Consider the following 17,365-nt stretch of genomic DNA (forward strand, 5'->3'; position numbering starts at 1 on the left):
AAAAAAAAAAAAAAAAGCTTTACAAATAAATGTGACTCAATTAGAACTTAAAAGTGACCTCCCAAAATTTGTTGATGCAGAGACTTGGAAACACAGCAGCCACAAGATTAGATTAGGTTCAGATCGGGTGCTGTGCCATTATAAAGTTGCTCCAAAAAACCCATGAAATGAATGATGGCACGCCAAAACGCTTAAAAGGAAAATAGGAAAGTCTGAAATGCTAATATATTTTTGTTGACAGACTAAACCAAGGATTTTTGACATACAGTGCGCCTTCATCAGAACATCATCCACATTACACCTCGCCAAGTTTTTTAATGCTTGTGAATAACTACAGCTTGAATGTGGGTGGTCCATTGAATTAACAACATCTAGCAGCATTTAGCTTGTCGCTGGGTTTATTGGCCCCTCTTGTGCCTCTGCTGCCACCAGTGCTGTCATCCATTTGGGTCATGAACACATATCCCGTCAGCTGCCCACTGAACCCTGGGCTGCTTTGTGGAGAATACTTCTCCAGTGGTCTGTGTCTCTCAGTGTGGGTGCTACAAGCCTGCATGTCCTGGGTGTTAGTCACAGGGATCAATCAGGGCCCCCTGCCTGGCCACAGGGACCTTTATCCACAGGAGTGGGGGTTGGTGTGATGGTGGTGATGGTGGAGAGGGGGGTGCAGGAGATCTGGATGTACCCCCCTCTTCTATCTATACACACACACACACACACACACACAACCTCAAAATGGCAATGCAATCCTCTCACCACCTATGGCGTGCCCTCTCTGAAACACAAGCTTGATATGGAAACGACATGCATATGTATTCATGTGACCGCCGGCTTCATGTCCCTGAGCCAGCCCACACCAATAACTGAGAGGCTGCTCTTTAGCTTCTGTGGAAGCTAATTACATCTCTGCTTTATTAGCGCAGAGGTATAGTCAGGAATATTTTGCATTTCATATCTCATTCCCTCCTTTTAATGTCAGACCTGTCTTTGGCATTATCATTTGATTTGAGCCCCAGTGGTCCCAAACAGCCAGAAAGCAGACCATCCAAGAAAAAGAAACACTCATACTCATAATAATAATTTTAGTTCTTGATGTTTAACATACAGCACCCTGCCCTATATTACTGCTGATGTTTTTTGTATGTTACCCAATAGATTCAGTGTAGTCTTTTTTACATCAAGACTATTTATACTTGTTCTGTAAATTCTGACTGAAATCATCCGTCCAACCAGTTCATTTATGACAGGAAGAATTAATGTAAAAGTCACATACCCTATCTAACCTGTGTTGTCCTCTGCCAACCTCAGAACTCTTGGTGCCTTGCTTAGCTTTGCATGGTACATAAATGAGAGAGACAAAGAGAGTTTTGTTCAACAGATACGTGTGTCATCTACTCTCAAACCCAGGAGAAGACCATGTGATGTACTACTGACTTCATAAAAACATCACTGGCAGTTGTTGTAGAGTTTCCTCCTCTTTACACAGCTTGCTGTCGATACAGTGTAACACACATGATAAGGTCATCTACCTGACTGGTGCATATGAAGCTGTGGAAAAGCAACAGCGTTTCTTCTTTACCTGAGTGAACATGGCCCCAGGCACGTTTCTTTTTAGGACAGGTTAAGTTATCCATGAGGATGTGATGAAGAAAGGTGCACAGCCTGAGGTGCAGCACAGGGTATAATCCTACGTATCCATGCTTGTGTTGTTGTGTAGATTCTCTCTGTGAAGGCATAATTAGACCGAGTGCTGGAGGAGAGGAGGAAAATATGAGCGAAGGTAGAGGTGTGCGAGGTTCAGGGAGTTGCTCTAATCGTCTTTGTCAACCTCCCGCTGTGGTGTCAAGTTTCATATCGGCTCTCTGCGGCCGCATCAAGGAGCAGGAGGGCCTCGGCGGGGTGGAGTTGGCTGACGAAGTGTGCCCACACCATACACAAAAGCACAGCAAAACACACACACACACAGACTCTGTCGCAACCAACATTGGTGGCATGAACGTAAATGACTGTGGAGGTGAGCCAGTGAGTGGTGAGAGGCCACTCTGTGTGTGTTCTGTGGTTCTTTGTTCCCTCCGTCAAAGCCACTCAGAAAATCCTCTGCTTGCTCTGGGCCAGTCCTGTAAGCACAACACGTCACCGCTCAGCTAATTCAGGCCAGAATCAGAATCATTTCTTGCCAAGTACAATAATTGTGGGGGAATTTGTCGTGCTGACAACTCTCAAAGACAGTTACAGCCTTTAAAGGATGTGAGGACTGCATTGACTGTCAAATGCAACAAACCAAACACAAATGTTGCATGTTTACCCTCTTCTATGCCTCTGCTTATATGTAATAACATGTAAATAATGTGTCAGCATTAGGCCTGTGAGAAATGACCAGTACATCAAGAAAATACAAAACGAAAAAGCGTCAAAGCGGCGTGCATACAGAGTTTGCTGACATTAGTATATAGCAGGATTCATCCCAGCTCCGTGCCAATCCTCAGGAGCATCCTTACCAAGCTTTAACTTCATCCAAACACTCTTGTTGTCCTTGCTTCGCGGAGTGCCGACACAAACAGACCCTGGAATGGGAATTCTGTGCCATTATGACCAAAGCATAGCACTCTAACAAAACTAATGCATATTGTCATCCAAGGAAATATTCATGAATGCAAGCAGGATCTCAGAATATATTTTGATAATGTTAGGACATGAGGCTACACAAGGCTTTCCCATTATGCTCAAATGGAATTATTTTTCTATACTGGATTGAGCAGAATTGACAGGTCAACCAGTAGGAGTCGCTAAAGCTGCGACACAATCCCAAAAGATGGCTTCCCAAGTGGGCCTTTCCCCTGCGCTATCGGGGCGTCCTTATCAGTGTGCGACTTTCACTGGCTTTAGTAACTTTACCTTCAGTTCACCCTGAACAGGTGCATTTTTTTTTTATTTACAAAAACTACCATGTCCCTCTCCTGTATGTCTATTTTTGAGTGTCGTTGCACAATCTAGATGTGTTCAAATGTAAAAATCCATAATCCTAATCAGATTAAGGACATCGAATGTGTCACAATGCAATGTATGTTTTTTTTATTTGGAGGTCTATAAAGGTCCTTTACCTAATCAATATCAATGAATCACTTAATGCATTTAAGTAGTGCTTTGTCTTGCAGAAGAGCTCAATTAGTTGAGATTTAATGCACTTTAAACTAGAAGTCTTCCATTGCATGAATTTTACTAATCTCCCATCTGTCATGTTGCAGGGATGATGATGACATCAATGACGTGGCCTCCATGGCCGGGGTGAACCTGAACGAGGAGAGCGCGAGAATACTTGCCACCAACTCTGAACTAGTGGGAACGCAGATCCGGTCATGTAAAGATGAGGCCTTTCTACACCCGGGACTGCTCCACCGACGAATATTGGAAACAGGTTAGATCAGTATGCCTTGCGTGCCTTGCAGTGTGCTGCAGATCATAAACATTTAACTTTTAAATGTTCTTAGCAGCAGTTAGAGAAGCCTCTCAGAAATCAAGTGGTTATTTTAGCAGTAGGAAAAAATCTTATTGTTATATCAATTTGCCCCCCACCCTTCCGCTCTCAACAACAACCCAAAGCTGAAAATCCAGGCTGTAGTGGTGATGAAATCACTGTCTGTTGTCTTTTGTGTTAGGAACATGTTGTTGCTGTATTTATAGTGTCATCACTAAAGACAGTTTTGATTTTCTCTCCTTCAGTGGTTCAGGCTGATCCTTTTCTTGTTTGGCCTCGGTTTAAATTTGATACACTTAACAATTCTTTCACCTCCTTTAATGAATTCTTCAGTGGCTGTCTGAACTCACTGGACCTCAGGCACACACATAAATACTTTATGGGTTTGTCTTTTGAAGGCTGCTGTCAGATTGTCCTCTGGACTAAAGGAACTGAGTTTAGAGGAATGAGACTTGGCAGTGAGATTTTTATTCTTTCTCTCGTTTTAGTGGATCCTGACACTCTGATAGCACACAGTATTGCGTGTGCTAATCGATACAGGCGGAGTAGTCTTGGTCTGTTTGCAGCATCATATGAGAGTGATAGTGTCTTCATTACCTCTTTTTGCTACTGGCATTCAATTTTATAGCTTGAAATATACTCTAGGCTTTCGCTGCATAGTGAAACCTGTGAAAACGCATAATGAGCGTTATTACTCAAAATAAATCTGTGCCTAGCATCTTGCTCCTGTGCATCAGATCAAAAAACACACAGCATAATTCCACGTGACGGGGAGTCTAGCGCCCTCATCTTGTTTTACCTCAATTAAAGTATCTTTAGTGTAGCACGGAGGCCTGCAGGTCATGTTTCGTTACGTGGACTCTTGGCATGGTTGTTATCCCGTCACCTTGGGGCAGAGGGGTTGTTTAAAAATATAAATCTTTCCTCAGGGTGGGGGCACGCAGCATGATACAGGGCAGGAGGCTAGGGCGCCCCCTGCTGGGGAAGTGGCACTTATGCAGCTTTGTTGTGTCAGTGATTGGCCTCTCCACGCTCTCAGCTGACAGCAGTCCGAGGGAGGCTCCCCTGGCCTGCCAGCTCCACTCAATCAGAAAGCCTCGGCTGCTCCTCTCTCCTCCTCTCTACTGTACAAGCACCAAGTGCAACTCTCCTCTGCCTTCTCATTAACATCCTGCTAAAACTTCACTGTGACCTTTCCTGCCCTCTGGTTGCCCCCACAAAAAAGATCCAGTATCGTTCTTTTATTTGTAACTTTTGTCAAATCAGTGAAGACATCCGGATTCTTTTCCCCTTTGTTTCCTTTCTTCTTTTTTGAACACTGATTCCAGGAGAGGACGTTGACTGCCTGTTTCTATCCCCTTCTTTATTTTCCCCTTTATGTCTCTCTGTGTCTCGTTTCCGCTCCTCTCTTATTTATCCCCTCCAAACAAACATTGTGCTGCCCTCCTCTCCTAAACCTCTCTCCCTCCCCTCATAACTCTTCAGGCTGGTCCTTGAGCTGGGGAGGAGGGGATGGGAGGCGGGGGGCAGTTTCATTTGTGAAGCTGCAAAATAGCACTCCACCCCCCCACCCCACCATCTCAGGAACCAGAACACAGGCACAGCTGGAGCTCTCTAGAAAAGCTCCTCAAAGTAATGATAGTCCACTGATACCTTACCTACCTACATGCTCATCACATCGATTTATACATGTGGACAGACACAAGAAGACTGACGTGACACTGACACACACAGACACACAGACACACGACAGGAAACACACAGGTTCTTAGATCTATTTAAAATGTCTTAAAATGATCAAATTCTGACCTGAAAATATATTAGAATAAGCATTTGTGTGTTTATTATTACCTATTATTATTATTAACCTAGTCCAGCTTGTTAACTCCATTAAATAGCACAACAAAGCCAAGATATAATGGAAATGTTAGCTGCTTGAGCGTGCTTGGGAGTGAATCGTCAAAGGAACAGACACTGCTACTAAATAATCGAATTGTCTTTTTGTCACCATGCTGTGGCATTTTATGCTACATCCACTATTAGATTACACCTGTATCACTGCAATATTCATCGTCTCTGCTTTACTCAACACAATAGGACTTAATGTCCCTAAACAATTTATTTTCTGATTCTCATTTCCCCCCCTTTTAATGCCCTTGCTGCACTTTTTCTGCTTTGTCCCGTGTCTTGAATGCAGTTCCTGTTGGAAATTCAAAATAAATCAATTTATGTATAAATCCTTGTAACCCAACACAGTAAATGTAGAATATAAAAAAGTGAAAGAAACAAATCACAAACTCTGTGGATATTGTTAAGCTGTCAAGGATGGATGTCAGGAACAGTGGCCCTTGCATTGGAAAATGGTTGTTTTTTAAAAAAGTGGACTGGAAGAGGAATCATCTACGTCACAGCCCATGTAAGAGACTCTGGCTGGTTATGAAACCTCCAATTCAACTGTTACAATGGGGAAATTTACTGCAGGTCACAGAACACAAAATCGACTTTTTACCCCTTCACTGATCATCAAGAGGACAGTAAAATGTGTTAATAAGGTTTGTGTGTGTTTTGTAGATCTGGAATAACCTTATAACCATGTTCAGTGGCTGCGAGCGTATGGTATCCATTGGTTATTTTTGCGGGTCATTTATTCTCTGTACAATCCATTGACAGTATATAAAGTACAATCTGAACAAAAGCTGTGTTCTTATTATTTGCATCACATCTAGCATGTTTAAGCTGGGTGCAGACTGTAGCAAGGATACAACTTGGTCCATCTTTGCTATTTGAGAATGGAGTGCTTATTTTGGCTTTACTAGACTGTTGTGCAGTGGAAAAGATTTCAGCTAAGATCAGGGTTCCCGCTGAGAAAGGGTGAATTGCTCAGTTTAGGGGAGGGGGAGCAGCTTCCCCGAGTTCAGGTATCTCAGGGGCTTGCGTTATTATGCATTTGTGGACAGAGAAAAGAAAGAATCCCATAGTTGCAGATATTAGATATAATTTAGTAGCTGGGTCATTCAGGACATTTTCCATGTTCACCCCCAGCTACTTTTTAGGGGGACCCTTGTTGCTATGGACACCACTCAGTTCTATACTAAATAGATATTCAAGTTAGCAGGTCTCAATGCAGATTGTGTCTCTCCATTAGATTTCTTTATGATGTCTGTTGTGTTGAAAGTGATTAGCAGACATCTACAGCATATATAATGTATGTACATGTACATATGTACGTATGTACAGTTTTGTCTCAGTTGATGCTGAAAACCTCAGGGAAGTCGTAACACTAAAGTCCTCCACATGCAGTCTTGACCTACCAACGTCCTTTTTTAAAAATGTTTTAATTCATTGTCGGAGGAGGTCCTCATGATTTTTAATCAGTCTGTGCAACAAGGCACATTCCCCACAGCATTCAAGACTGCACTTGTGAAGCCTTGTTTAAAGAAAAGTAGCCTTAATCCCGCTATACCAAGTAACTACAGACCGATCTCCAATCTTCTATTTTTAAGCAAATTTTAGAAGAAAATATAAATGGTTATTTCCAACAATAAGTTGAAAATGTTTCAGTGTGGTTTAAGAGCTAATCATAGCCCTGAAACAGCCCTTGTGAAAGTAGCCAGTGACATCAGGATAAATCTTATAAACCTTCAGTTTTGGTACTTCAGAGTCTTAGTGCTGCTTCTGATAGAGTTGATCACAAAAATTCTTTTAAATAGACTCAGGGATCATATTGGACGGTTTGCTTCTTATCTGTCTGGAAGAAATTTGTTGTCACAACTTACAATAATATTCTTTCCAAAACCTCCAAAATAACCTGTTGTGTTCCCCAAGGATCAATTGTAGGGCCGATTTTTAATCTAAATATGCTACCCCTGGATGATGTCATCAGGAGACATGGCATCTCTTTCCATAGTTATGCTGATGACACACAGCTTTATGTGGCCTGACCTTAACTTTGAGGCTCATGTGGGGTTTGTCCCTAAATCTGCTTTTTATCACCTAAAAAATATATTGACACAGAGAAACTAATGCATGCTTTTTTCTTTAGCAGGCTAGATTACTGTAATGAACTTCTTTCAGGTCTACCAAAAAAAAGTCCTTACATTGGTTGCCTGTCAGTTTCCGCATTGATTTTAAAACACTTCATGGTCTAGCACACATGTTTACAGAGTATATACAGGTGTGGCCACTCAGCTCAATCCTTCAAACCTTTCAAGACAATTTATCCAATAGTTCTCGAGGCATTTCACTCAGAACTCAAAACATTCTCACAAATGTGAGTCTCAAATTTTTCATAAAATTTCATTATTAATTTCGTTATTCCTGTTATCTTTTCTGGCTTTTGTGTAGAAATTAAGCAAAAATATTAAAGTTGCCCAGTTCATTAGTCTGTTTCTAGCTGTGTTATAGGCCCCTTTTTTCTGGGTGAATAATATTGATTTGTATCAGTACAAGTTGAAGAGCATTTGTTTTGCTCAAAGAAATGTGGCTCTCTGGCTCTTACGTCTCTTAAACTTTCTCTGAAATATTAATGTCCCTGAAAGATCTTATTTTTTAGAAAGCAGAAGCCTATTAGTGTTTTTCTTTGACCTTGTGACATTGCCACATGTATTGCCGCTGTAATTATAAGGCTAACAGGGCTGCCTCCATCCATTTCAAAGCTTGAGCGGGTGTGGAGTATATGTATTGTTCAGCTGATTTAAATAATTGGTGTGGTTTACTTAAAAGGGTGCCAGAGAGAAAATTATGGTAATGGAATAATTTAAAAGGAAGTTGGAAACAGATAGTAACCCTACCAAAGTCTGTCCTCCTCTCCTTTGTTATGACTTCAGATGAGTTTTGCTCCAAGGAAACTAAATTATCCTTCTCCTGCGAAAAGAGATGGTCAATGTCGTTTACACACTTGAAGGAGCTTAGCTTGTAAAGCCAGTCTGGAATTTGCGAAGACTGTGAAACAAATTAACTTTTCTGTGTGATGAGTCCTATTTCTGGGAGTTAATTGCACGTACAATCCAGACAGTTGCTGAGTGTGAATGTGTGTGTGAATACAGTAGGTGTGTGTATGAGTGGAGGTACTGAAAGAAAGTTGTGGGTTGTCTTCTGTTGGTGTGTTTTTATGAGTTGTCTGGTTGTGTGTGTGTCTGTAGTGAAACAATTACCTTCTACGTGCTTAGCTGTTCTTTTTCCCAAAATGGCAAATCTTGGAAGCAAGAGAAGTGATGATAAAACAATCGCTCTCAACCTGTTTATCCCTGTAGTAAATTAAAAGTGAGAATAAAGGTTATATTATAAAAAGTCCCAGATGGTAAAGTGGAGGATCAACATTTTAATTGGGACAGAATCAGTGAGGTGAATGAGAAATCTGGTTTTAATTATGAGAAGCAAAAGTACCGACAACAGTACCTGTTGAAAGAGTTGTCGAGTTGATGCTAATGAGACACTGATTGAAATAGTTTCATGTTTTGTTTGCCGTTATTCTTCACAGCTAAGAAGTTTGGAGTCACAGAGGTCCCTATGGAGGCAGTGACATTCATCTCGCACGCCACACAGTCACGACTTCGTACTGTGGTAGAAAAGGTTTCTACTATCGCACAGCACCGACTGGACTCCTGTAAGGTAGGAAGAACGCAAACACAACTCAAACACACACACATGCATACACATGTCCAGAGCTAATAAGACCGCTGTTGGAGTCCTTTAATGCATTTAATTTAAGCTTGATCCATTTCTAATCAGTTTTTTATTGTAACTCACTACACTCAAGATGAACCAACTTTCAGATTCCTTGCCACATTTTTCAAGCCGCTAAGCCTACTAGCTAATGTACAAAAAATAATTACACAAAAGCAAATATTTTATCTGTAATCATTGGCAGAGTGCAATGTCCGTGTGTTTGCTGACTTTGTAAGATGCAGCGGCTTTGTTATGTTAACTTGTCACTAGGAATGTAAAGATATATCGCAAAAATTCAAATCGCGATACAAATGTAAAGATTCAATCCTAACACTATTTTTAAACACCAGAGGGCATTTTGCTTGTTTGACGTCCTACTATGTGACGTCACTTGCATTAGTGGCTGTATCAAGGCACAAAGATGTCAGTTTCACTTTTACAAAGAAAAGGAAGATATACAAAATAATTATGTAATTTGATAATGAAAATAAAGAAAATATATATTTTGTAGATTTTGTTGAAAATAAAGGAATCTTTTTCAGTCATAATTTGTCTTCAACTTCATTTTCTCAACAAAAAAAAAAAAAGAAAATCATATTGTGAACCCAGTATGAATTGTGAGTTGAGTGTATCGTTACTTCCTTACTTGTCACTAAAGTGAGGCAGTTGAGGCACCGCAAATGTACAAAACCCACTCAGACTGGATTTTAACTGCAGAAATGAACTTATTTGCTGAGGCAGAAAGCAGGTGGGAAGATAAAGTTGAACATTATACAGTATTTTATTGAGATCCTATTAATAGCCTTGCACATCCCTAACTCCTCCTGTACACATGTTGTGTCCTTGGGCAAGACTTGCAAGCTCCTGATGGGCAGGCCATTGCCTCACATGGTGGTTCTGCCACTATCAATGTGTGAGTATGAGTGGGTAAATGAGAGGCAAATTGTAAAGCACTTTGTCTGTTAATGTCAAAAAGTGCTATATAACTGCAGTACATTTTACCATTTACCATTTACCATTTATTTGGCCATGTATAATATAAACAATCAGTATTTCATGAATGAGAAAGTTATGTAAATTCCAGCCCTCTGTCAAACCAGCTGGACATTGAGATGTCAGTTTGCTCATTGAAAAGAGTACGGAGATAAATCTGCTGTGACCTCAGCCACAGCGTATTTTAGGATGTGGGACATAACAAACCATATGATGTCAAACTCATGAACCTCATGAACCTCGGTTATAGTAAAAATGGGTGCCATGCAGCCGACCATTATGTAGGGAAATATACTGTAAATATTGGGCCAAAACTCTTAAAACACTGGAGTTGGGAAAGAAACTTTATGAGGACATTCAAGCACAAACACACAAACTGGAATGCAGGCAGGCTTGTGTGCTCTGACATTCCCCACACAGACACACAATTTCACATGCACACAAATGCGCTTTAATCTGTCTCGCACATAACCTCACAAGTGTAAAAATGTAAGTGTACCACTCACATAAACACATAGAAGTTATATGAGAAATATTTTTTTACCCTTAAGTTGATAAACAGGAGAGCTCAGACTTTTCTGTCAGTCAGCCAAAACTTGAAATATGAAAGAACTTCTAAGTGCTCGTCTGCGTACACCTGCGTTCTTTTCTAGTTATTGGTGACTTTATCTCTCGTAGCCCTTGAATGAAACTATACAACCACATTTAATTGGTGTATATTAAAGCACAAATCCACCTCGACTACAAGCCTAAATCTTGGCGTTGTTAGGAGAACTGGGGGGAAACTTTGAAAATGTGTTTTTCCTGACACCAAGAAGAGAGGAAGAGGAGGAGGGAGGAAGAGCATCGCTACAGCTGTCCCCATCTTGTTTTGCGCTTCTTCTTCTTCTTCTTCTGTTCGTTCATTCTTTTCCTTTTTTGTGGTTTTGTAAATGAGGTGTGTGTGAGAGGCATGAAGCTCTGTGAAGCCACTCTGTTGACATCAGCGAAAAAGAAAAGAGAAAAAGACCAAAAGACAAAGCGGCCTTAAAGAGCAGCCGGGCTTCGGCAGCGGCAGTAGGAGCTACGGCGGGAGTGCAGGCTCAGCGCTGCAACAAAGAGGGGGGAGACTGGATGACAGAGAGAGAGAGAGAGAGAGAGAGGGTGGTGGGTGGAGGGATTCCTGGCGACAGCCTCCCTTTCTGGAATGTGTTTTGTGCTCCTTGCCACCCCCCAGCTTCTCCTCATCACACTCCATGGAAACACAACAACACACACACCACACAAAACAGCACACACACACACACAAACACACACCGCCACAACAGATGGAAAAGAAAGTGATATAGAAATTAAGTGCGAGAGGAGAACAGAGCTGCATAGGAGACACACAGACATACACATACAAACATGTGAAATAAGAAATTATCCTATTAACTTTTGATGGCCTACAAAAGTTGTTTTTACACTCCATTTCCCAAGTGGGAGGTGATGCACCATACGCAAAGAGCAGCGTCGTCTGTAAATAGAAAAAGTTAGTGTGTTCAAGTCTGTTGTTGCGATCAGATCGGTGGCGTTCCAGATGAGCTGTCTTAAAGTTGGTTTAACCAAATGTAAAGTGTAAAGTTAATGATGAAGGTATTTTTTATGCTTATCAGCGGGGCATGCCTTACCTTTTTATTGTAATCTTGGTAGTCCATTACGTCTTTTTTTTCCTATTGGAGCCATATCGCTGTATTTTTTAAACAATACTGCTTTTAATTGGGTAGACAGACATCTGTGCGTTGGCAAGGATACAGCGAGCACTTCCACCACAATTACAGTGCATACAATAAATCACACCTGGACAGAGGGTTCTATCAATTCGGTATCAGTCTGACACGATATGTATAATTATTTATCATCACTCCTAACTTATAATACAAATAGACCTTGCATCTGCTCAAGAACAGTGAATCATGATCACACACATCTTAAAAACTTTGTCGTGCCTCCTTTTTTGGCAGTTTTCAGTGTTTCCATATATTGTCAAAACATAAAGGGACATTTACATTTAACTGTGGAACAATAGAAACGAGTAGTTGATTGATATACTGTATATGTCAATCGAGAGAAAAGTGATTTACAACAATTTCAAAATAAATTCTGTATTTTTTGGGGGGAAATATTTCAAGCAAAATGGCTAGAAATAAAATCCTGGTTCCAACTTCGTAATTTTAGCATTTGCTGCTCTGTTCTGAATCATTTTAAATGTAGTATCTTTTTGTGTTGGACGTACAAAAGAAGTCATTTTACAAGATGTCTGATAAAAAAAAATGTATTTCAAATAATCAGTAGTTGCAGACTTAATAGTAGAACAACTGTGTTACAGCACTATTGTTCATTTACTAATGTTGTGAGACCCCCTTAATGCATGACAATAATTTCTATTTTGCAACTAAAAGTGGACATAAAATATTGAGATTGGTAGACAGTACATAACTTATCTTGCCAAACTTTGTCTCTCTTAAGTCTCAAGTTTCTCAATTTTTTGTCATTGAGGTCAGACAAATATTCTAATACCATACTCTGTGCTTGGGATGAAATCATTGCTGTAGCAATATATTTACAGTGGATGATGTTATTATAATATTTTTGGTTTTAAGATAATTTAGTATGTATACATGGACTGAGGGCTGCCCTGAAGTTACTGAAATATGTGCCCGAAGCCTCAGCAGCAGCCATTGAACGGGAGTCATTGGCGTCGCAGTGATTTTCTCTCTGTTTCCTTGTCAGGATGATGAGTGCTATGAGCAGAATGCAGACGTTCGCTCTCAGCTTCGCTTCTTCGAGCAGCTGGAGAGAATCGAGAAGCAGAGGAAGGACGAGCAGGAGAGAGAGATCCTTTTGAAAGCCGCTAAAGTAAGTTATTGTCACCTCACCATCCTGTCTTTGCGTGTGTGCGTATGTGTGGCTGTGTGTCACAGAGAGTTGTTATGTCCCCATGCAACAGTGTGTTTTTGTGTACTGCTGTGTGTATGTGTGTGCATGTTGCTCCTGCGCAGGCCCTGACAGATGAATTAGAGTGTGACACCAGTGGATGAAGTGACCTCTCTGTGTCCTCCCAGGCTCCTGGCCCCAGGGCTCCTCTGTCCTGGCTCTTCCTCCCTGGACACAGTGAGGAGGACGGTGTGGGGGTGGGGGTGGGGACTTGTACACTATGCAACCCCCATGCACCATGCAGCCAACACACACACTCACCCCCATGCACAAGCTGCAAAACATCCATCTATCATGAGCATTGACAGCTCAGGTGAAACAAAGCATCAGTTTTTAAAAAAAATAGTACAGATTTCTTAGAGTGTCAGTGAGGCTGGTATGTGACTGTTGTTGTCAATCAATCTATATCAATATACTGTATACAGCTTTTACATGTGTTGTTCTAAACATCAGCCAACAACAGGAAAATTGCCCCGTGCTCAGGATTCATTGCATTTTTCCAACAGCAACAACGGATATTATGCCTCTCAGATATATGTTTGGAATAAACAGTATTAGTAACTATGAACATAGATAGTTGCTGTTGTTTAAACTGTGAACAGAAATGAAGAGCCTTAATGCTGGCAGCAATGCTTGATGTAGAGGTGGTCTTTAGAAACAGCACTAACCGTTTAGTACTAAAAATGTTCCAAAAACACATATAAAATTGGTGGTGGTCACAGATTATGACTTTATGTAATAAGACATATTATGATTTCCTTTTCCAAAACACAACATATTTGAGGTGGCAAACTTACAAACTTGGGGAGAAGCTGTGTTGGCTTTGGCGGCGTAGTGTGCACTTCATTGTAATTGTTATTCACATAATTTTAAAAACAGTCCTAATACTTCTCACTGAATCTTGAATAATGGTAAAGGTTTAAAGATTGACCTGTAATAGTAAATATTTAGTAAAGATAAATCTAATGCCATCATTTTAACAGTAAGTGGCTGCTAACACTGACATTACTGCCGAGACAGTCGTTTAAACTCTCATATGAAACACAGCAAGCTTCGTATCTAATATTAATTAACTAAACTTACAAATTGTAGTGGGGATTCTGTGTGTTTCAGCTGAATCCCACAGTGTTGATAAGCTGTTTTGTAAAGCTACAGTACGTGAAAAAGTTTGTACAAATGCTGTAACATTTCCATTAGAAAGGAAATCAGATGCAAATAGGATTCAGTAACATACACTACAACAAACTTTCAAAAATAATCAGCAGTAATGTAAGGTTGTATGGTTTGTAATATCACTGATATAATCCTTTATGAAGAAGTACAGTTGGTGTGGACCCTTCCCACTATAGAGTGCATAGTCTACATTTTTTTAAATCATCTTTTTATTTATGGATGGAAGTTAAATTGTTGTCCAGTTGATAGATTACTGTTGCACACAATAAAACATATTGAACAGGAATATCTGCACTAAGGTCACAAGAAAGTAAAAAGGTTCCTTGCATTGTCACCTGTCCCTTTGTGATCCCGGCCCTGTGCATGTACGGACATTTGTTTATCAGTAAAAAAAATGTCTTCAAATTTGGAAAGATCACTACTGACCCAAAAAAAAGAGAGAGAATCTTTTTGCAAATGAAAATGCCTCGCGGGGCAACATTAGCAGAAAGCTAGGTTAATTTAATTAATTTTGAATGGAGCCAATGTCCCACAGTAAAGATTCTCATTGCGGCACACCTCACCGTCTTAATTGCATTATTACACTCCAGTCCTGCCATGCAGGATATTAGAAAATCCTCTAGCTGATGAACACTGGCCACCAAACCTCATGACCTGTCTGTTTTTTCTTATAGGAGCGACCAGATAACCTCACTCCTGGTTGTGAAAAAAGACATTACCTCAGCAAGAAAACGACACTGTAGAGTGTGTTGTTAAAAAAATGTATAGTGACGCTTTTATATCCTCTGTCAGTGGCCGGTTCTGCATGGTTGAACAGTGTAATCTTTTTTTTTTTTTTTACACTGTGAACAGATCTATTCGTTAACAGGATTAGTGAAGAACTTTTGCAAATTTAGCCAAGTTCTTATTGGAAGGGCTTACCTCTGGGCTATTTGGATTGCATGAGCATCGTTGAGCATAGTTTGACTTCACCTCTGAGCCATGTCTATGGCTTTTTGGCCGTTGTTGCCATGGTGTTTCAGTTCAGGGAGAAGTTTGGAAAGAAAATCTTTGCCTAATAATTGTATGGTATATTTCACAACCACATGGCCTTTTTTCTACTATTTAACTATTCTATATTATTGTATTGAAACAAGCATGTTTATCACTTATGTTGTATCAGAACACTGCGGTCAAAGTCCATCCTAAAACACTTAAACACGTACCGGTTATGTAACCTTACATTTTCTTCTTTTCTTTTCTTTTCTTTTCTTGTTTTGTTTTCAGTGTTAAAGTTTATTTTTCATGCTCCCAATGATAACTGTCCAAATCCTAAGTGGTTTTTTTTTTTGGCATTTGTTCTTTTAAAGGCGGCATTTTAATTAGCACTCTCCATTTTAGACCAATTTAGATACAGGCAGATATCCAACACTGTATAAACCTCAAAACTCCATAATGTTATGCAGCCAGAAGACAAATTCCTTAAGTGGCTCGTTTCACTTTTTCCCAACATACAACACTTCTGCTCTCATAAATTTGATGATAGTGATTTTTGGTTATTTGAAGGATATTTCATATCTTTTTACTTTCAGTGATGTTTTGTAAAGCAAATGAAAAAAGCAATATTGATGAATAAATATAATGGCATATAAGTTTCACCCACTGGACACTGACAAAATATATATTGACAGAATATTATAGTATTATACTATAATCAAGTTAACTTTGCTCTTTCCACACACAACCCAAAGCTAAATGAAAGTACAACCCAGCAGGGGTTAAAGGAGTAGAAGTAGACAAAACTAGTCAAGATAAAGAAATTACAACATGACATCACAAAATAGCTCCTGGAATATCACAGATTGACCATACACTGTTGAACAATATAGTGGAGTATGGAGTCCCGTCTTTATTATTTAAGCACAGGGCAGCACAAAGCTTGTCAGCGTCTACTACACAGTCCTCTTCTCCCCTTCTCCTCTCTGTTCTCTCCTGTAAGTGGGAAAATCAGGGCAGCTGACAGAGGAGATGTAAAGCATGCCAGTGGCACCGCTGCCCTTTGTAAACAGTCCATCTGTACCAACCCCTCCCACTCGTCCGCCCCTCCGCCACCCACCTACCTCCCTCCCTGCCTGCCCGCCTGCCTCTCTCCTGCTCCAGCGCCCGCTAATTTGACCTCTTGAATAAGAATCCCACTAAAATAATCCCCTCCACCCTCGTCTTCTCTCCTCCTTCCTTCACAACAAGCCCTCCCCTCCCCTCCGCCGTCCATTTAAAATATGACTCAAGTCTTGAGGGATGCTCCGGTCGACCGGAGGGCAAACACATTAGTCTTAGTTGAGATACCGACCAGTACGTGAACCGCCTGATATATTTAAAGCCAATTAGCAGGAAGGCTAGGAGGAGCAGCTCTCCATCCATAAGGCAGTGAAGATGAGGAGGGGAAGGGGAGAAAGGGATGGGAGAGGGTTGAGGCAGGAGTGAGGGGTCCTGGATTAGAACACTCACAATGATTGATTTGATATTGGAAGGAGAAATTGAGTATATAGTAAACCCCAAAAAGATAGATACAAATAAATATATTCAAGGGCCATTTTATTGTTTTACACATGACCTTCCCTTCATATAGGCCTATTCTGAAATGTGGAGGAAAAGAGGTTTTACAACTACACAATGGACAATAAAAGAAAGGTTTTCCGTGGACCTGACCTAATTTTGGTTAATCTAGCAAAAATGAAACTACACAGATTATATACAGAACATAACAGCACTCAGTGAGTGTGTGTGTGTGTAGAACCATAATCTGCCCGTACTGCCTGCAGTGGTCAGCCGTACATGTACATTTGGCTGTGTGGTGAAGGATTCCCAGGGACAAGTACATTCACCCAGATCTTGGCTGCTGATTAAAATAGAAGTGCTGTGTTGTTACGCCAGGGACACACACACACACACACACACACACACCAGCAACGGATAGCCACACTGGTTCACAGTGACACACGCACAGCCACTGCCACTGATACTCACCAACATCCTTTGCCCTGTGTGTGTGTGTGACTGGGTGTGTGTGTGACTGGGTGTGTGTGCTGGCTCGTGCAGAATTTTTAATAACCTCTTTTG

The 17,365-nt window shown here is 40.6% G+C and overlaps 1 protein-coding gene across 2 annotated transcripts in view; it reads left to right on the forward strand.

The window, feature by feature from the left end:
* LOC118321071 (transcription initiation factor TFIID subunit 4) overlaps positions 1 to 17,365 on the forward strand; it is an 80,223-nt gene that overhangs the window by 24,555 nt on the left and 38,303 nt on the right. For both annotated transcript variants that reach the window (XM_035652258.1, XM_035652259.1), the window contains 3 exons: positions 3,246 to 3,415; positions 8,955 to 9,085; positions 12,890 to 13,015. In XM_035652258.1, the coding sequence (XP_035508151.1) occupies positions 3,246 to 3,415; positions 8,955 to 9,085; positions 12,890 to 13,015 (427 nt within the window). The remainder of the gene's footprint in view (positions 1 to 3,245; positions 3,416 to 8,954; positions 9,086 to 12,889; positions 13,016 to 17,365) is intronic.

Source organism: Morone saxatilis, unplaced genomic scaffold (genome assembly GCF_004916995.1).
Source record: "Morone saxatilis isolate NCDOM2014 unplaced genomic scaffold, NCSU_SB_2.0 Contig11, whole genome shotgun sequence".
Classification (NCBI taxonomy): Eukaryota; Metazoa; Chordata; class Actinopteri; family Moronidae; genus Morone; species Morone saxatilis.